The sequence below is a fragment of the Hibiscus syriacus genome, unplaced genomic scaffold (genome assembly GCF_006381635.1).
Source record: "Hibiscus syriacus cultivar Baekdansim isolate YM2019G1 unplaced genomic scaffold, ASM638163v2 tig00117048_pilon, whole genome shotgun sequence".
Classification (NCBI taxonomy): domain Eukaryota; kingdom Viridiplantae; phylum Streptophyta; class Magnoliopsida; order Malvales; family Malvaceae; genus Hibiscus; species Hibiscus syriacus.
The window spans coordinates 3,369,207-3,390,622 of record NW_024063538.1 but is presented as its reverse complement, the minus strand read 5'-3'; the positions used below and the strand labels follow the sequence as shown (position 1 = coordinate 3,390,622).

The 21,416-nt window shown below is 32.8% G+C and overlaps 1 protein-coding gene across 1 annotated transcript in view; it reads right to left on the bottom strand.

The window, feature by feature from the left end:
* Positions 1 to 18,963, bottom strand: part of LOC120197499 (actin-related protein 2/3 complex subunit 3-like) — a 37,730-nt gene extending 18,767 nt beyond the window's left edge. The window contains exons 1-4 of the mRNA XM_039199005.1: positions 18,851 to 18,963; positions 18,454 to 18,562; positions 18,096 to 18,365; positions 2,742 to 2,895 (exon numbers count right to left, since the gene is read on the bottom strand). Coding sequence (XP_039054936.1) covers positions 2,753 to 2,895; positions 18,096 to 18,365; positions 18,454 to 18,562; positions 18,851 to 18,853 — 525 coding nt within the window. The 5' untranslated portion in view covers positions 18,854 to 18,963 and the 3' untranslated portion in view covers positions 2,742 to 2,752. The remainder of the gene's footprint in view (positions 1 to 2,741; positions 2,896 to 18,095; positions 18,366 to 18,453; positions 18,563 to 18,850) is intronic.
* Between the last annotated feature and the right edge of the window lie 2,453 nt (positions 18,964 to 21,416).

The following is a 21,416-nucleotide window of genomic DNA, read 5'->3' as shown; positions in this document are numbered from 1 at the left end:
CTAAACTCATCATTTTCTGTTAAAAAATTGATGATCATTTAAGCTAGATGTTAACATGTTGAATGAGATAAGATAAAATTTGATCTCATAATCGTTTGAGCTATATTTTATTGATTGACTCTATGTTTACAGTATTTCATTGAGCTAGTGCTTGAAACATTATGTTGTCAAACCAGTGCTTGACAGCAACGGTAGTGCCAGAACACATAATTAAAATGACTTTTTCATATCACAATCAACAAGTTATCATCCAATTCATACGATTTTCAATTTTTTAATGAAAAATGATGAATTGGAACATATGAACAATCAAGTTAATATTTTATAACTTTTAATAGTCAAGGGACTGAATAAAACAACGTCATATAGCCGAGAGATAATTTTGTAACATTTAATAATCGAGAGGCTCAATAAAACATCATCTTATAATCAATGGACCATTTATATACTTTACCCTTATGAATTTAAGTATTTAGAGTTAAATATTTCACATTATTAATCATAACTGATTATACATATATATGGATTTGAAATTGAAAATGAGCGTACATTGTTTATAAATTGTGAAATTATATATATAATTTAAAATATATATTCAACTCTTGGATTACATTTTCAGTTTTTGTATTAAACCAACTCTCCCCCAATCAATTTCATCATCAAAACCATGAATATGACATAAATACATAAATATCTTTAACATTTATATTCATATATACAATACTTAAGATATGCAAACTTGACCAAAACCTGTTTAAGGGTCTTTTCTACAGTAAACCCTCTTGTTCTTAGGATTTACTTAATTTAGCAAATTTGGTAGATTCCATTGACTCTTCCTATTGTTTGATGGTAAAGATACTGTAAAATAAAATCGTTAGTATTGTTTGAAAAATAATAAAATAAATAAACATCAAACGAATAATTGTTTCGTGGTATGAACCACTATCTTAAAAATGAATTTGTCTCAATGTGTGTAATTATTGTAGTAAGCGATCGACTCTCGAGGTTAACATAATATCTCCGAATATTCAAACACCTAAAAATTGGAGCGGACAACAATGGTACTGCTCTTCTCTATTAAACAGCTACGGGTAAAAGGATTTGAGTTAGGACATTTTTTAAGAGATCAAATGAATTGTTTTGGATGATTTTGAGAGCTAAGAATGATCTTCTATTTATAGACTTGAAACTGGAGTTAAAATCATCCATTTAAAAAAATAATTATGAACTCTGATTTAATTCATTTAAGTAATAGTTGATAATTTGATGTAATAAGTTTTTCAAATATTATTCTAATTGTTTTTCCAGATTTGTTCTAAAAAGATAGAACGAGCGCACTGACGTGTCAAAGATACATATGACCACAACCACGAGCAGGACTATGACAGCGGCGGGACGTGTGCGATGGCCTTGTCATCTACTATTCAACAAGGAAGGGAAGGAGAGGTATTATAGATACCCTTCCAAAATACTTTTCCTTAACAATGTAGACTTGCAAGCTCTTACCCTCTTGAGGGTTACCAACACTGTTAAAATCCACATTTCTTCCCAGATTGCAAGAACAAATATAACAATGTTCAGAATCTTCTCTAACATTTTCGAAATCTTTAACAAAAACTCAAAAACGAGCCCTGAGAGAATTACTAAAGAGACTCGAAAAAAGATACATTTAATTTAAAGTTTAATGAACTAATGAGAGGGATGAAGAGAATGAGAAATTAAAAATTGTTTGGGATTGTGAGGGCGAGATGTCAAGACAGTGAAGCTCTGAAGGCGGAAGATGAGCTCTTGCTGTTCCCCCATGAGCCAGGCTTGACAGTGTTTTTGAGACTGAAAAATAGTATACTAGTCACAATCCCTGCTACTTCTAGCCATTCGATAATCATCCACTGTTGATATAATTTGGCTTAATAATGTATAAAAGAAAAGTCTCAGTTTAGCAATTTCAGCAGACGGAACAACCAAGATAATAGCCATCAAAGGAAAGCAATGTCGGTTGAGCTTCAAGACTAGCAATGAATGAAACGCACAACTAATATTTTTAATGTCATCGAAGCTTCGAATGCATCAAATCAAGAAATTAGAGCCAACTGCAAGAATGAAACTTGAGAAGAACAAGTACCTGGAACAACATTGAACATAAGGGACAATTGAAATTCTTACAGTTGAAGGCTCCAAGACTTGCCAAGAGTTCTCTAATATGAGCTGAGACAGTGTTGTGGTACATACGATGACAAAAACAAGCATTTGCAATATTAATAATGCAGAGCAAAGGCAGGAATCTTAAGAATTCATTGCTTAAACATCATATAAACTACCTTTGGGTCCCAGGCTTTCATGAGCATTGAAGCTTTAAAATGGGATACAAATAAGCAAAATCTCAATGATATGAGATAATCCGAGTCCTCCGTATGCTAATTTACTCGAACTCGGGTGAGCTTTTCCATGTATTTGAAGGGTCTTTATGGTTGGACTTGGGGTATTTCCTTATAAGCTCCAAGTAGACAAGTCAGAAATTTAACTAATAACCAAGTTATAATACCAGAGACAGAAAGCATAATAAAAAGCTTTAAATAATCCTTTTTTTTGCTTCCTTGTCTCATGAAGCAAACAAGATAACCAACATACTAATTTCCATCAATAGAATGTGGTTAAATGGACAAGTTAATTTTATTACGGACATTTCGAAATACATCATCTTACGAAGGATTTTACAAGTTACTTTCAATTGAATTTGTGACATTTATATTTTTCATGGAACAATTATATTCATGAATTTCTTTTTTGCAAAAGCTAACCACCATTTATTTGGAGTTCCATTGGGCCTATAGGCAACACTCAACAGTCTCCCACTTGTTTCTTCTCTTATTTGCTTCAGATAATTCCTAAGCAGTTCTGCATTTAAGAAATCAACGAATTATACGGTAGCCAATTATTGAGACCTCAGTACTCAAAGTTGTAAATAACATAACAAAGGATCAAGAGTTTGATGTAACAAACATAAATGAAGAGTTTTACAAAGTATTCCAAGCATTGCATACTTCCTATAGGCTACAACACTTGTCATATTCAAAGCACTATTGGAAAATCAACAGATTTTACATTTTCATTTCACCGAAATTGAGGCTTTTCAAACAACTTTAGGGTTATAATCTTTTAATTGGTCCGATGGCTTTCGTATATTATTCAAAACTACAACCATAAAGTAGAAAGTACATTTTGTTTGCATAATTCTGAAATCTTCCATGCAAAATCAATTTGATCTTGTCGTAACCGGTTTTCGTCCTGACATGAAAATTTTACTTGGCGAATAAAATGATATGAATAAATGGTTTTTAAAATGTTTTGGGAGTCGTCATCGGCCTTTTGGGTCAGATAGGTCGAATACATAAAAATTATCTTTTAAAAGAGTTTTTAATAAAACATCAGTTAAAAGATAAATGTTATGCGTTTTAACCAAAAATTCGTTCTTTTTAATAATAAAAAGGGATTAGTGGTCGGTTACGTTTGGGGAAGGATTAGCACCCCACAACGCCCAAAATTGGTACTTATTAATTATAAATTCTCTATTATTGGAAAAAATTCAAAAATATATTTAATTCATAATCCTTTAAATTTATTAATATAGTTTTAAGAAATATATTAATGTATTTATATATAAGATATTTATTTACTTAGAAACATCAGAAAAGGGCTTCTAGGTGCTTTAAGACAACTCCTTTCTTAATATTAAAAAATAAATAAATATTAAAACATTTATCTAAAAATAATTTAAAAATATATATAATTTATAAAAGTAAGATATTTATTTATTTAGAAATATTAGAAAAAAAACTTCTAGGTACTTTAAGACAGTCATTTTCTTAGTATAAAAAATAAATATGACAACATGATTTATATAAAATCAAATTTATAAATAGGATTTTTATCTAAAAATACCATAAAATAAATATCACTTATTATATAAATATTTATGACTAATATGAAAATAACAAAATAATAATTAAAGTAAGAATTTAAACATATTGAAAAATAAAGGGCAAAATTAAATATAATTAAACAGTGATTAAAATAAAATTAAAACTATAGCATTAAAATACATAATATATGAATTAATATACAAAAATGAAAATTATTAAAAAAAATTTAACTAAAATGTAAAATATAAAACATAAAGATCCTAATTTGAATTATTTAAAAAATATGTACTAACAGTGTGATTTAGCCTTTATATTTATTCGGGTTAAAATAAAATTTATTAAAATTACCAGGGACTAATTAGGTATTTACCGTAAATATGTAAGTATACTAATAGTGACTAAATAATATTTAAAATATAAAAGGTAATAAAATTATAAAATAAATAAAAGTATTAAAAATTAAATGAATAAATTATAACATAATTAAAATACTATTGAAATACCCTAATTTAGTTATTTAAAAATATAGTGGCTAAACATGTTATTTTACCAATTTATTAATTTAGGGATTAAAATAAATAAATATCAAATTCAAATATTAAATTAAAACCTATTATTCATGATTAAAATATTAACTAATAAAATTAGAGGACTAAATAAGATATTTATCCTAAAATATATATAATTACGGGTAAGAACTAAAATGTAAAGAAAATAAAATTTAAATACCGAATTGAAAGGCTCAATAATTGATTTTAGTGACCAAAGTGTAAAGATATAAACATAGAAAGGCCACGGAAAGGGTTTTACCCTTGATGGTAATTACAGAGATACCCCTTCCCCAAAACGACGTCGTTCGGGGAGGGGTTTAAATACCCATTAATCGGCTAAGAATGGCTTTAAGCCTTTCATTTTCTTCTTTCCTTTTTCTCTCTAAAAAGAGAGATAAAAATTCTCTCTGCCTTCTCCGATGAAGGAAATCGGTCGGCCGCCTTGCTCCGGCGCCAGCACCACCGCCGGCCACCGAATTTGGTGGCCGAAAATTACAAAACCCCCTTAAATCGAAGTCTCTATTTTTCTATACCCGAATCTAAAGTTTTTTTTAACCTAAACTCTTACCAATCGTTGTAGATCTATGATCTTTTTCTTAAACGTTTCGGTTTCTGGTGGCTCATAGAGGCTCCTCGGTGGTAAGTTCCCTTCTCTCTTCTTTCTTTGCTTTCTATTTGCTGTTGTGGGTTTATTTGTTGTGTGTCGTTTGGCTTCTGTTCTCTTAGTTGCTCTCGTGGTTCTCTATTTTTTTATGTTCTTTTATGTTGTTCTTGCTTTGTGTCCGCTCTCTTTCTTTTGCAGGATTCGGTGGCTTTTATAGCCACCACAGAGTTCTGTTTGGACCGGTCTTGAGAGGGAAACCTCGGTGAGTCACCAAAGCTAGGTTGGTGAATCACCGTATGGATGGTTGTTAGTTGCCATTTGGCATTCTGGAGTCTTCCTTGAGGCGGCGTCATGGCAGCAAGGCGTCGACAGCAGGGTATTGTGGCATCTGGCAGAGGAAACGTCGGCAGAGGCGCGACTGGCCTTTTGGATCATTGGCGGTTGGGGCTAGGGTTGGAAAACCCTAGTTGAAATGTCATAAACCCTAAAGAGTTTGGATCTCATATTAGGTCATCCGGGTTAGGCCCAGAATTATAATAAAATAATAATTATATTATAAATAATAATAATAATAAAAAATATATAATATTAATAAAAATATGAAAAAATTAATGTCTACAGCTACCCCTCTTTGCTCGTTCTTGTGTGAACAAGAATAGAGCAAAGACGAAGAAGACAATAATTTTTTCATTTAGCTTCTTTTGAGTAGGATGGAAATGTTTGAAAACATCATGCACTGAAGGGCTTATAGATGACCCAAAGATTTTGACAACATCAAAAAGATCCCGAAGGCTTTTTGAAAACATCTTGCACTGCAGGGCTTACGGATAACCCTAAGGTTTTGAAAACATCATGCACTGAAGGGTTTACAGACGACCAGAAGGCTTTGATAACATCATGCACTGAATGACTTATAGATGACCTGAAGGCTTTGATAACATCATGCACTGAAGGGCTTACAGATGACCCGAAGGTTTTGAAAATATCAAAAAGCTCCCGAAGGCTTTTTGAAAACATCCTGCACTGTAGGTCTTACAGATGACTCGAAGGTTTTGAAAACATCATGCACTGAAGGGCTTACAGATGACCCGAAGGCTTTGAAAATATCATGCACTGAAGGGCTCACAGATGACCCGAAGGCATTGGAAATATCAAAAAGCTCTCGAAGGCTTTTTAAAAACATCCTACACTGCAGGGCTTACGGATGACCCGAAGGTTTTGAAAACATCATGCACTGAAGGGCTTACAGATGACCCGAAGGCTTTGAAAATATGGAAAAGCTCCCGAAGGCTTTTTGAAAACATCCTGCACTGCAGGTCTTACGGATAGTGGGAAATAGTTTAATAAGTAAGAAACTATGGAAATCGTTTTCTTACTATTCAACAATTTCATTTTCATAAAAGATTAAATGAAAAATTTTGGAAATCGTTTTCTCATTGAAATAACTTGTTGATTGGGTAACATGCCCCAAAATAATACTTCTTCTGTGGATTGCGTCCATCTCTTCTTCAAATGTTTGCGTGATTCCTGCATTTGAGGTTTTGAATTCTACCTTCTTGTAAGGTATTTTTCATCATGAATATTCTTGTTCATACGAAGATATGTAAAACTTCATGTTTGAATGCACTCAGATGTATCAATGTAATGCATTGTCTATTGTGTAAATGATGTTCTTATGAATGCATGAATGTTGATGCAATCTTCATTTGACTTCAAAGTGGTGAACTTGGTCTTCTTTCACTTTATCATTCATTTTCAGGGTTACCTTTAGATATCAGTGTAGCAACATATGTCATAAAGCTGAAGAACCATTTGATCAACTTGTATCTTCGTGTCTTCTTTGTTTCATGAAAGTCTCAGAAGAAATGTTTCATTTATAGAACTCTTGCCGTAATTATGACCTTGATGCCCCATTTTTATTTTTGATAACATCGACTTTCTTTGCTTGGATTTGTGTAGAAATCCAATAAAGCTTTCATCTTTGAAAAAGAATCTATCATCTTCGGAGAGAGAATCTATCATCTTTGAAGATGTAGATGTAGATATGTCTGATTCAGCAAATTAATTAGGAGAGTAGCGACTGTTCTGTTTTGACTCTTAAAACACATCACAAGGAGGATTTATCCCAATTCCTTTCATGTTTCCACATCTAATCAGATCTTGAACAAGGCAATTTGGACCATATCATGTCAAGATGCTTAACAACAACCTGTCGTTCAACCTTAGTTGGCTCCACTAGTTTCTTGTTGTTAAAATTTCTGGTTCCCTTCTGTGAAAAGAAATCTTCATCATATCTCACTTCTAACCTTGGGGTTGGAGAAATCAAACTTCATCTTGGATCAATAAATGGAAACCATATGATCACAACATTAGTTCAGCACCATAATTACTGGTTCGTAAAACACATTCATCATTTATTGTGGTTTATGCTCAAATACTCGTAAAACATTTGACAACACATTCATCCAGCTGTGACTTCTACACAAATTTCTGGTCAAAGAAGCTCTTTGCACAGTGTTCAAAGCTTTTGAATGATGTCACAAGACCACATGAGAATAAAACTCAGTGGAAATACAAATGAGATGATGGCGTGTTTCATGACCAAAAAGTTGGTCAAATTCACAAGATATGCTAGTGCTGAATTGAATAAGATATGACAACTGATCTTGATATTTTCTAGGGCAAGGGCAATGTGTGATATCGATCACATTTTCTTCTATAATGAGTGTTTTAGGAAGTAGAAACACATCATATATAGGAGCCATGTACAGAAGGGAGTTCATGGAATTCTTGTTGCTGGGGATGAAATGCACATGATAAAATCAAAATAGATGAAAACTTAGTTCAGCCTAGCTGACAATGATAACCCAGTAACAATGGGAATAAGAATAACATAAGTTGAGCCTCTCTTTTCACTGTCATCAAGTAAGTAAAAACTGATGTGAAAAACAGTTTCGTAACCCCAACAATATGATTGAAACTAACTGCTAGGAATCTCAAAGAAATATTTCCAATCATCACCGACACACAGAATACAAAATTCAAAGTTGAAATTTTGAGGAACTGAATCCTGGATCGAATAGTCTGCCTGGGGATCATCTTTATCCATGCAACCGTGATGTAGCTTAACAAAGAACACGTTGTCATGTGGCACATGGTTAATAATATTGAGTATTTGAAACCATTCTTGCTGAGTAGATATTTGTTCAACAACATGATCCCAATGTAACTTCTTGATGAACGAAGCAATTATGTACAGTTAGCTCGACTATCACTATTTCACCATTTTCATTCTTCATATCTTTCCGTCTCATTGGAAATATTTGCTCAAATCAATGATCTTTTTGCAAGATGATATGGACCTTCAGCATGCCCCAATATTTACTGATATGAACGTTCAAAATACACAAACGTTCCTAATTCTGATTGAAATGGGCTTTCATCCTGCCCCAACATTTTGTTTCTGATTCACTCTCAATGTCTGCACTGTTATGGGTACTTGTGGCTTTATCTGTACCTCAAATCTGTTTATCTTGAATACTCTCATTCTGATGTCACTAATCAACAGTTGTAAAGTAATTTGAGAAATTCTCTTCATGTTGTCACAAACTTAAGAATCAATTATTCAGACGGAAATGTCTGAGATATGTGCCTCTTCTGAATGAGGTTCCATCTTTTGAATATGGAGGGATCTTAGTCAGACAGAGTGGTATAAATCATTTGGTAATTATTCTAGGCTGACATAGTGAACCTTGTTTTCAGTGAAGGCTATTTTTGGAATATACTTTTCTGTGGGAGAGAAACCAATTTATGTGAACAGCAATCTGATGTAATAGCAAGACTACATATATATAGTGGTACAGGCTCTTGGAAAATCTGCACCCATGCAACATGTGGATTCTGATAACTACTCATTTGATTATGAAGCGATCTTTCAGGATGATTTCACAGATATTGATAGCTCTTCTGATACCGAGGAAATCCTGAATTTTGATTCTGATGAGGAGAATAAACTGTTATACTTGACGAAAATAGGGTACTCAGAGGCTGAGGCTTCAATAACCATGAAGAGATGTGGTCTGAATTCATCAATTGCAGAGTTGATAGATTTTATATGTGATGCTCAAATGGCTAAGGCTGCTGACGTACTTCTTCTGGTAGAAAATAGGAAGTTATTATGCAATAATCCCAATGACAAGAAAAGGCGAAACTCAGGCTATGATTTTTGTAAAAGGGAGAAGCAGAGGAAGCTTGAAAAGAAGCTTCTTAATGAAGACGATCATGCAGTTCCTCTTTTAAATCCAATGATTGGTTTTGGGGTTCCCACCGAAACAAATCAGATAACTCAGAGAACACTTCCAGAAGATGCTATTGGGCCTCTTTATTTCTACTATGAGAACGTGGCACTTGCTCCAGTTGGTGCTTGGACTGAAATGTCACGGTACTTATACGATGTAGAGCCAGAATTTGTAGATTCGAAATATTTTTGTGCTGCTGCACAGAAAAGGGGCTATGTTCATAATCTGCTAATTGAGAACATATTTCCTCTTATTCTGCTTCCTCCATACACCATACATGATGCTTTTCCATTGACGAAAAACTGGTGGCCTTCCTGGGATCCAAGAACAAAGTTGAACTGTTTACAAACATGTACAGGAAGTGCCAAATTAACAGAAAGGATCCGTAAGGCTCTTGAAGCTTATGACGATGAGCCACCTTCGAGTGTCCAGAAGTATGTTCTTGATGAGTGCCGAAAATGGAATTTGGTATGGGTTGGAAGGAAAAAAGTTGCTCCACTTGAACCTGATGAAGTGGAAATACTTCTAGATTTCCTTAAAAACCATACATGAGGAGGAGGATCTGCTAGAGACATGTTCTCTAGTGGTATCAATGTTCTGTCTCTTTTCTCTAGAATCAGTGATACAGATGTTGCATTTTACTGTCTTGGCATACCTTTGAAAACAGATGTACAAGAATAGAATGGTGATCGACTGGAGCAATTAATGAGTAGATTTGGCGAATTCGACCTTGTTGTTGGTGGCATCCCGTGTAACAACCTTACTGGAAGCAATAAACATCATCGGGATGTACTAGAAAATCTTTGTTTGTGCATTTTCTTGCAATGACTGCTACAGTAACTGCCTCCTCTGCTGCTTCAAGATACACACTTACATATCCCACTCTTACCAAACCATGGAAAGGTTTAGTTGAAATGGGCTTTCAGTATCTCCCTTTAGAACAAGGTAATCATTCTTGATAAGTTGTTGTTAATGTCACAGGAGGGCATCATAAGTTCAATTCTCAAAACTTTCTGGCTTCTCAGACCACTTGATTTCAAGAGTGCTTCATCATTTTGGCCTAACTTATTATTTCTCTTAAATAAAGGTAGAATAGGCAACAACTTACTTCAATGACCTTCCTCATTTGAGACTGTCCTGTTTGAAAATGTTTTTTCTCCTTTCTTTATCGAAGAATGAAAGAATTTTGTAAAATGTTGGTTATCACAGGTTCACAATAAAATCAAATCATAAGCATGAATTCAAAGAATATCAAAAGAATCAACAATTCTTTAATGTTTGAGAATTATAGTTTTTTGACAAGATTTGGTTTGGTTTCAGGATGGATTTCCTATTTTCTATGGTTACATCTATTTAAAATGTCACTTATCTCTCGCTCTTTGTGAACTTTGTCACATGCCTCACTTTAAGGACTTGGTATTTTAACCGGATGCGCACAAAATTACGCAACTAGGATTGCCAATCACTAGACCTTCTAGAGTTCTTCTATTTCAATTCTCTGGAATCTTTCATTTAGACTCATCTAATCGAAGTAGTGCGAAAATATCGGCCTAAAAATGAAATTTCTGAGTGCTTGTGTGAAGTTGACCATAACAGGTGTTTCACAACTCCCTTAGTCCATTTGTTAACACATTTGCCATTTTGGCTAGCTGAATTCAGCTTTATTGTATATAATAATATAATCACCTTTATCAGGTTAATTGAAACTTATCCATAAAGCCGGGGCGATTAACCAATTGCTCTAGAGGGACAGTTTTATTACATATAATAGTATAATAGGCTAGCTGAATATTATCCATAAAGCCAGGGCGATTAACCAATTGCTCTAGAGGAACAACTCAAGCTTTATTGTATATAATAATATAACATGGGTATTCAAATCCAATTTCTTAAGCTTGTTAAGAAGAACCTGTTATAGTCTAGGTGTTTTGGTGGAATTCAGAAAATCTCTTTGTTAGAGTTCAATTCTCAAGAAACTGACTTAAACTAGATTTACCTATTTGTGAAGATTACGTTCATAATCGAACGTCATCAATAGAAAAATATTCTAGTCGGTTTTGTAATGTAATACACCAATGATGCCCCATGTTGTATGCTCCTATATATAAATACCAATCTTTTTTGTAATTCCTTTCAATGGGAGTAGGCTATCTCATATTTGTAATAGGATAGTGTTTGGGTATATTTCATCTGAGGTAAGATCAAGGGTCCTTGTTTTTCTGGTTTTCAATCTTGATATTCTTGTCAAAGATTATAACTCTAATCATGAAGAGTTTTTTAATCCAGTTAATATTCAAAGAACTGCAAGATTGCAAAATTGACTCAATGCTCATAACCTTAAAAGTAACACAAAATTATTTATTGCACAAAAGGCGAAGAAAGGAACAAAAACAAGTGCAAACAAGATGCTGAAAATAAAAAGGTACTACAGTGGTAGATAGTACTTCCACTTGTTTATGCATCATTACTCCTCTAATATTGGGTGTGTATTTGGCCCAAGATTTTCCTCATTTGCCCCCCATTTCTTGATCATCTTTTATGTCAACTTCTTTGGGTAAGCCTTCAGATACACAACTCTGTTTTATTCTGAGCAGTCTCCATCATCATCTTTTTTTTCTCTGGCTGATAATTGAGCTCATTTTTGGATTCAGAACAACTTTTATTAAGGATGATAGCCTTGTCCTGATTCTGAACACATATTGTGGCTGTAATTGGAGTAATATTCACCAGACTCTTTTCACTAGTCTTCAAAAAATCTGATACAGACGTTTGAGGTTTCTTCAGAGTTTCATCTTTCCCATTCATTCTTAAACCTGTGAGCCAATCTCGAATTACCTCTCCTTTTACTTTTCTATCATTTATAATCAGAGAAGTATTGAGAGTTGAACGTTTTATCTTTGGCTCAAGTACTTTGTTTTCTTCTTCCTCTGTAGCATGTACTTCACTTGTTTTGATACTATCAACTCCACTTTGGGGTTTGATTCCCGATTGTTTAACCAAAACAGACTGATCATCCACTTCTATGATTCCCTGAACCAAAAGGTCTTGAACTCGTCGTTTAAAGCGACCACAATTCTCAATAGAGTGTCATCGGGCTCCAGGATGATAATCACAAAAGAGTTTCTCATTATACCAACTAGGGTATGGAAGCCACAAAGGCTTAGCTCAACATGGAGTAATAATATGGGCTTTGAGTAACTCAAGATATAACTTGCTGCACGGAATTGAAGGAAACTTGGGTAGAATTTCCCTTAACATCATTGTCTCCTTACAATTGCTTACTTTGCTTTCTTGAAGACCATGTGAATGATGATCAAAATGTTTGCTTTGAATGTTTGACTCTTGAACATCATGAGACGGACAGTAATTCAAAAATTTCTCTTTCTCAACCAGTTTTGAGCTTTTTAGGATCTTAGGTTTCCCATCTTCAAAACATAGCAATCCTTCTGTTATAAGATCTTGGACCTTTAAATTCACAATCCTACAATTCTCCGTAGAGTGACTAAACTCTCCAGAATGATAATTGCATGAATTCTTGACACCTGCCAATATAGACGCAAATAGGTATTAGGCCTTGGAGGAATTGGTGTTATGAGGTCATTTTCAAAAAGAAATGGTAATAAATCTAAATATGAGATTGGAATTGGAATGAGATGTATCATTTTCTTTTTGCCTTTCTTAGCTTTCTTCAATGGCTTTTGAACCTCTTCTATGCTTCGCGTTAGCTTGATCTTTATTGCCTTTTCTGGGAGCTTTATTGGATTTCCACATCTCTTGACGAGTTCTTGGTCATTTGTTTCTATTGCATCAGCTACATCATTCATAATCCCATTCAAATCTTTCACAACAGGATCCTCTAAGGGTTTCTCTCCATGGATCACAATACTCACCATATCCATTAGTTTTGTCATTTGCTCTTTTGAATTATCTTGGAATTTTTTTGCTTGAGCCATTTGTTCACCCTGGAATTTTTTTACTTGATCAATCATATCCTGTTGAGTCTTGATAAGTTGCTCTTGTAGTTTCTCGATTCTACCAACCATTGCTAAAATCTCATTTATAGCTATTATCCCTATTTAGGAAGACCAAGTTAGCTCCACTTTGATTTCAAAAATTCTGTCATGGAATTCTCCACGAATTATTCCACGTTGTCATGATTGAATGTATGTAAAATAGTTTGAAATAAAATGTAATTATGAAAATATGCAAATGCAAAAATAAAAATGTAAATACAAACGTAAAAATGAAAAAAAATGCAAAATGTAAATGTAAATGCAAATGTAAATATGTGAATGTAACAATAAAAATGCAAATTGTACAATACAAAAGTAAACATAAAAGTATAAATGAAAATGCAAAGATGCAAAGTGCAAATGCATGTATGAAAAAGTGTTACTCAAGAGTGATCATCTTAGAACAGATTTCATTGAACACAAAAGTTTATGTGCATCAAACAAAACTTTTACATGTAGGGGACAACTTTCAGTTCTAACTTCAACAAAACTTTACATATAGGGGATAACTTTCCCTCTTAACTTCTCTAAAGCCAAGTTAGTTTCCATTCATGCTCAACAGTTGAATTATCAGTCTGCTTCAATTCCTCGTAAAGTCAGCTTGGTCTATCAACTTATGGGTCATATTGCTTGTCTGGACTGTAGCTTCTTCCATGACAATCTGGTGTTTCTTCATCTTCTGTATCACTTCTCGGAGTTGCTCATTTTCCTTTGTAAGAGAAACTTTCTGTCCAAGAAGTTCTTGGATTAGATCTTCATATATGTTGCAGTTTTTTTTCAACTTGGTGGCCCCTATTATCCATTCTTCTGGAATGTTTCCTAGGCTGATATTTTGAAAGGCTTGACTGACCTTCTGGAAATCTTCATGCACGATTTCCACTTCTGTGCTCAATTTCTTGTTTTGGTCATTCAAGTCCTTCAAATAACATGCTTGAGCTTCATAAAAACCTCCTCTACTCTGAATGCCCTGACTGATGCTCTTACCATATACTACTTTTGGTATCAATCTGGCAGGATCTTTGTGGAGTACTTTTGGTATTAATATAACAGGATCTTTGTGTGCATTGCTTGCTTCCATCCTCGGAGTTTCCTCAGGATGTCTTTCCTTGGTCGCATCGTAATTTGTTTGATCATAAAACTTTTTGTCCATTTACGATTTCTTTCCAATTTGATGAACAGTCTTTCAAGCCAACACCTTTTGGTTATGCTATGATCATGCAATGCAACCAAAAGAAATTAATATAAATAGGTTAAAGCAAAACAAAATGTATGAAAAATAAAAAGGAAAAAATAAATTGGTTAGTACCAATTAATGGAAAGAAAAATTTTATCTATCAAGGTATAAATCCTAACTTCATGCTTTCTAGTTCCATGCTTTGTTTGGAAAAATTAACCTAACTGCATGATTTCTAGTTCGCATGCATTTATTCAGGAAAAATAAAATAAATTAAATTAAAAACTAGAGTTTATTTCTCATTTGTGTACACCTACGGACAGAGTTCAGTACTGTCTTATATCAGGAGAATTTCTAGGGTTTATTATATGCAGGGTTTTGGTTCTAAAAGTAAAGGTACCTGAACTGTCCTTATTGGTGCCCCCTTAAGCTGCCAAACCCTCAATCCTAGTCCATCACAGACTTAAGCGGATCGAGTTCAATTCGAGGGGACACATTTCTCTATGCCTGACACGGAGAATAAATTCTCACGAAGACATAGAGCATATGAACCCCGGAAGTTACTTACTAGGTCTGACACGGAGAATAAATTCTCACAAAGACGTCGCTTTCACTCCCACTTAAAAGGGACAAGCTTGATTTTAAAGCTTATGTTATGTAATGCAAGTGATGTGTGTGAGGAGAAATGTTCAAACCTCTGACAAATAAATAATAATAAAATTTAATACATGAAAATAAAGTAAAGATATATATATATATATATATATATATATATATATGAAAATAATAAGTATATATAAAAGATTTAAAAAGAAAATATTATAAATTAAATATATGAATTTTTAATTTCTAATCGATAGAGACAATTTATAATTAATTTCAAAGTTTGACTGGTCCCCAGCGGAGTCGCCAAGCTGTCGTAACTGGTTTTCGTCCTGGCACGAAAATTTTACTTGGCGAAAAAAATGATATGAATAAATGGTTTTTAAAATGTTTTGGGAGTCGCCATCGGCCTTTTGAGTCAAGTAGGTAGAATACCTAAAAATTATCTTTTAAAAGAGTGTTTAATAAAACATCAGTTAAAAGATAACTGTTCTGCGTTTTAACCAAAAATTCGTTCTTTTTAATAATAAAAAGGGATTCGTGGTCGGTTACGTTTGGGGAAGGATTAACACCCCCACAATACCCAAAATTGGTACTTATTAATTATAAATTCTCTATTATTGGAAAAAATTCAAAAATATATTTAATTCATAATCCTTTAAATTTATTAATATAGTTTTAAGAAATATATTAATGTATTTATATATAAGATATTTATTTACTTAGAAATATCAGAAAAGAACTTCTAGGTGCTTTAAGACAGCTCTTTTCTTAATATTAAAAAATAAATAAATATTAAAACATTTATCTAAAAATAATTAAAAAATAGATATAATTTATAAAAGTAAGATATTTGTTTATTTAGAAATATTAGAAAAAAAACTTTTAGGTACTTTAAGACAATCATTTTCTTAGTATAAAAAATAAATATGACAATATGATTTATATAAAATCAAATTTATAAATAGAATTTTTATCTAAAAATACCATAAAATAAATATCACTTATTATATAAATATTTATGACTAATATGAAAATAAAAAAATAATAATTAAAGTAAGAATTTAAACATATTGAAAAATAAAGGCAAAATTAAATATAATTAAACAATGATTAAAAGAAAATTAAAACTATAGTATTAAAATACATAATATATGAATTAATATACAAAAATGAAAATTATTAAAAATTATTAACTAAAATGTAAAATATAAAACATAAAGATCCTAATTTGAATTATTTAAAAAATATGTACTAACAGTGTGATTTAGCCTTTATATTTATTCGGGTTAAAATAAAATTTATTAAAATTACCAGGGACTAATTAGGTATTTACCGTAAATATGTAAGTATACGAATAGCGACTAAATAATATTTAAAATATAAAAGGTAATAAAATTATAAAATAAATAAAAGTATTAAAAATTAAATGAATAAATTATAACATAATTAAAATACTATTGAAATACCCTAATTTAGTTATTTAAAAATATAGTGGCTAAACATGTTATTTTACCAATTTATTAATTTAGGGATTAAAATAAATAAATATCAAATTCAAATATTAAATTAAAACAAATTAAAACCTGTTATTCATGATTAAAATATCAACTAATAAAATTAGAGGACTAAATAAGGTATTTATCCTAAAATATATATAATTACGGGTAAGGACTAAAATGTAAAGAAAATAAAATTTAAATACCGAATTGAAAGGCTCAATAATTGATTTTAGTGACCAAAGTGTAAAGATATAAACATAGAAAGGCCACGGAAAGGGTTTTACCCTTGATGGTAATTACAGAGATACCCCCTCCCCAAAATGACGTCGTTCGGGGAGGGGTTTAAATACCCATTAATCGGCTGAGAATGGCTTTAAGCCTTTCATTTTCTCTTTCCTTTTTCTCTCTAAAAAGGGAGATAAAAAATCTCTCTAAAAAGAGAGATAAAAATTCTCTCTGCCTTCTTCGATGAAGGAAATCGACCGGCCACCTTGCTCCGACGCCAGCACCACCGTCGGTCACCGTATCCGGTGGCCGAAAATTACAAAACCCCCCTTAAATCGAAGTCTCTATTTTTCTATACCCGAATCTAAAGTTTTTTTAACCTAAACTCTTACCAATCGTTGTAGATCTAGGATCTTTTTCTTAAACGTTTCGGTTTCTGGTGGCTCGTAAAGGCTCCTCGGTGTAAGTTCCCTTCTCTCTTCTTTCTTTTCTTTCTATTTGCTGTTGTGGGTTTATTTATTGTGTGTCGTTTGGCTTCTGTTCTCTTAGTTGCTCTCGTGGTTCTCTGTTTTTTTTTTCTGTTCTTTTATGTTGTTCTTGCTCTGTGTCTGCTTTCTTTCTTTTGCAGGATTCGGTGGCTTTTATAGCCACCACGGAGTTCTGTTTGGACCGGTCCTGAGAGCGAAACCTCGATGAGTCACCAAAGCTAGGCTGGTGACTCACCGTAGGGATGGCTGTTGGTTGCCATCTGGCGTTCTGGAGTCTTCCTTGGGGCAGCATCATGGCAGCAAGGCGTCGACAGAAGGGTGTTGTGGCATCTGGCAGAGGAAACGTCGGTAGAGGCGGCGGCTGGGCTTCTGGATCATTGGAGGCTGGGGCTATGGTTGGAAAACCCTAGCTGAAATGTCACAAACCCTAAAGGGTTTGGATCTCATATTGGGTCATCCGGGTTGGGCCCGGAATTGTAATAAAATAATTATTATATTATAAATAATAATAATAATAATAATATAATATTAATAAAAATATGAAAAAATTAATGTCTACAGATCTACAACAAAAATATCAAGTACAAAGGAGAGGCAACTAACTGACTAAAAGAGTTCACTGCGACTTGTTATGATACTTGGAACATGCTTCACAATTACCCAACACTTCAATAATCTATGTATTTTATATGATATTTCGAAATGTAAAAGAATTACCTGCTTCCTTTTGAGATTGTGGAAGCACAAAGAGCCCTGGAAAAGGAAAACCAGATTCTCTAGGTACGGGAATGTCTTCCAAGCCCAAGTTAATGATTGCCATAGTACCTTCAGCCAACGTCCTACAGCCCTCAAGCCTCTTCAAAGCCACATTTATGTAGAATGTCAAATATAAAAGGAGCTTATCCGCGGGGCTCTTGATATCAAAGTTTCTAAAGAACACATTGGCACGAAAGAATGTGATTGCTTCATCGACAATATCAATTTCACCTGCAAAAAAACCATCTTAAATTACCAACTCAAAAGATAAGAATGGGTATAACATCGAGAACTATCCAATGAAGCTGATCAATCCAACCTTGATCTGCAACAGGTGCAGGACCCCTTATGTGACTTTTCAAAGGAAGTAAAGGGAAGCCACAAGCTTTAGTAATTCCTTCCTCATCGACAAAACTAGAGTGATAAACCTGGCATTTAACAACTACCTCTAATCGGAATAGGAACCAAATTATCATAATCAAGGATAGACCGAGAGGGTGAGGTTAGACCCATGGAAATTTCAAATTCACACATAGTTCAGGTATTTTCTATCTATGATATAATTTCACACCCCTAAAATTTTAATTTAACTTGCTAAAAATTTGCACCACTGACATAAAATTTTAAGTTTGTCTCTTATCACTGTTAAATTATTGTGAATTACTACATGCACAATCTAGCGAAGGGGTAATAAGGACAGAGATTGCTTCAAATACCATTTTCTTAGATTTCTTTTCCCAAACAAACACCAAATGTTTCTGCAAAGAACAACTGTACAAGACCAAATTCCAATCAAAAGTTGTCTTTTCTCCAGAAAACTGAGAAATTCCCTAATCAACAATATATAATAACAAAAAGAACATATGAAATACTAAATTCAGATAGTTTCTTTATATGGAATTAAGCAAGACCCGAGATATTAAAAATATAACATAAACTCATCAAATTAAAGAAGCAGTTAAATGAAAAATCAAGACAAACCCATTATAGCAATGGAAATCCAGTAAATTCTGCATAATGAGCAAAGAAAGATTAACATGTAGAAATCTTTAAGGGGAAAGAAGACGAAAATTATACCAACAAAATTTGATGGTTGATCTCAACCAAGAAAAATCAACCAATTGGGTGTAGATCCATGCAAACATAAGGACGAAATGGGAGAAAAACAGAATAAAAGATGGAGCAACTTTCTGCCAACAAACGATTTCAACTCAACGCCCGAGTTGAAGTAAAGTTTCAACTCCCTAACCTACCTTTGCTTGATTCCTTTGGAGATTAAACCATTTAACTGGGCCTTACTCCGTTTTGATCCTATCCTACTAGAGCTTGATTTGGGTCTGCCTATTGTTGAGCTCGTTATTTAAAAAGCTTAAAGTTAAGTTTGGATCAATTCGAAAGTATGTTCAAAATTATTAAACACGTCTTAAATTCGGCGTAACTCAATTAAAACTTGACATCAAATTTAATTTATATTCGTTACTTATATTTTTTTATATTTTTACATTTTTATTCGTTAAATTAAACAATATATATTTTAGTTACTTAAGGTACCATTTAATTAAGTTTCCATTTGGAAGTTGAACATCATTAGTTTAAACACAAAATAGGGTAAATTATGTCTTTTTTTTCACTGAATTTTACTTTTTCTCATTTTTTATTCACTGTACTTTTAATTTTTTATATTTTTCTCACTGAACTTTACAGATTGAATTATTTTGTTCACTTAGTCGTTAACTTTTTAACGATGGTATGACATGACACAAGCATCAAAACGATCTCGTTTTGAAAAACTCAAATATAAACCAAAACGACGTCATTTTGAATCATCTTATTTCTCCCCATCTCGAACATCGTCGACCGTCGTAAATGGTGGACGTTTGATCTCAAATTTCATGGGTCGGTTCGTCTTGACCCCTGAGTCCGAATATGGTGGTTGTTTCACCGAAAATTGTCCCAAAATCCATGAATCTCGACTGAAAGATTTCGGCTTCTTCACTTTCAATCTCTAACTCGTGGACTTCGGAGCAAGTTCCGAGAAAATGGAGGTCGGATTCGGACTCAAAGTGCCGAGGTGAAGCGACCCATGAAATTTGGGACCGAATGGTCACCATCTACAGTGTCGACGGTGACATCTGATCATCTTCTGTTTTTTATTTTATAGTTGGATGAGCAAAATATAAGAGAGAATAAAATACAGTGAAGAACGATGTAATTTACACTTTATATTTTCAATTATTTTATATTAAATAATAATAAAAAATGACACATCATCACAACGTTAGAGAGATAACGATAGAGTGAGCAAAATTATTCAATTTGTAAAGTTCAATGAGCAAAATAGAAAAATTGAATGTATGATGAGTAAAATAGGAGAGAGTGTAAAGTACAGTGACGAACTATAGAATTTACCCCACAAAATATTGTATTTAAAATAAGGGTAAAATACATAAATGGTCTCCTGGTTATAAGATGTTACTTTGTTGAATCTCTCTACTATTAAAATTATAAAATGATTCTCAAACTATAACGCTTTACTTTATTGAGTCCATTGACTATTAAAAGTTACAAAATGATTATCTAATTATTCATTCATATATTCCAAACTCATCTTTTTTCGTTAAAAAATTAACGATCGTCTAAGTTGTATGATAAAATTTGATCATATAACTATTTGAGTTGTATAGTCGTTTGGGATTATGAGATCAAATTTTATCATATCTAAATCAGTAAATTAACATCAAACTTATACGCTGTCAATTTTCTTAATGAAAAATAACGAATTTGAAACATATGAATATTCAAATGATCATTTTGTAACTTTTAATAGTTAGAGAACTCAACAAAACAACGTCTTATAGTCGGAGATTATTTTATAACTTTTTATCAATAGTCAATGACTCAACAAAACAACATATTATAATCGAATAACCATTTACATACTTTACCCTTAAAATAAATTGTATGGTATTCATATTATTTTTTTACTTATTTTAATTGTTTCTAATATTATATCTTATAATCCCAAATTTTGAATGTTTATCATAGATTCGAAGGGATTTAATTTTAATTTTTTTCCGCTTGTATATCGACACACAACATGTATGCCAATTTTCAACTACTCTTCTGCCATCGCGATTTACAAAAATATTATAATATATTTTCTTAAATTACAAAAGAACCCCTGTAAATTTGTCCTTGTTCCAGCGCTGCCCCCCCCCGTTGCCCCCACTTTTTATTTATTTACCCATCACACCCTTTCCCTTCTTTTTTTCGATAACTCAC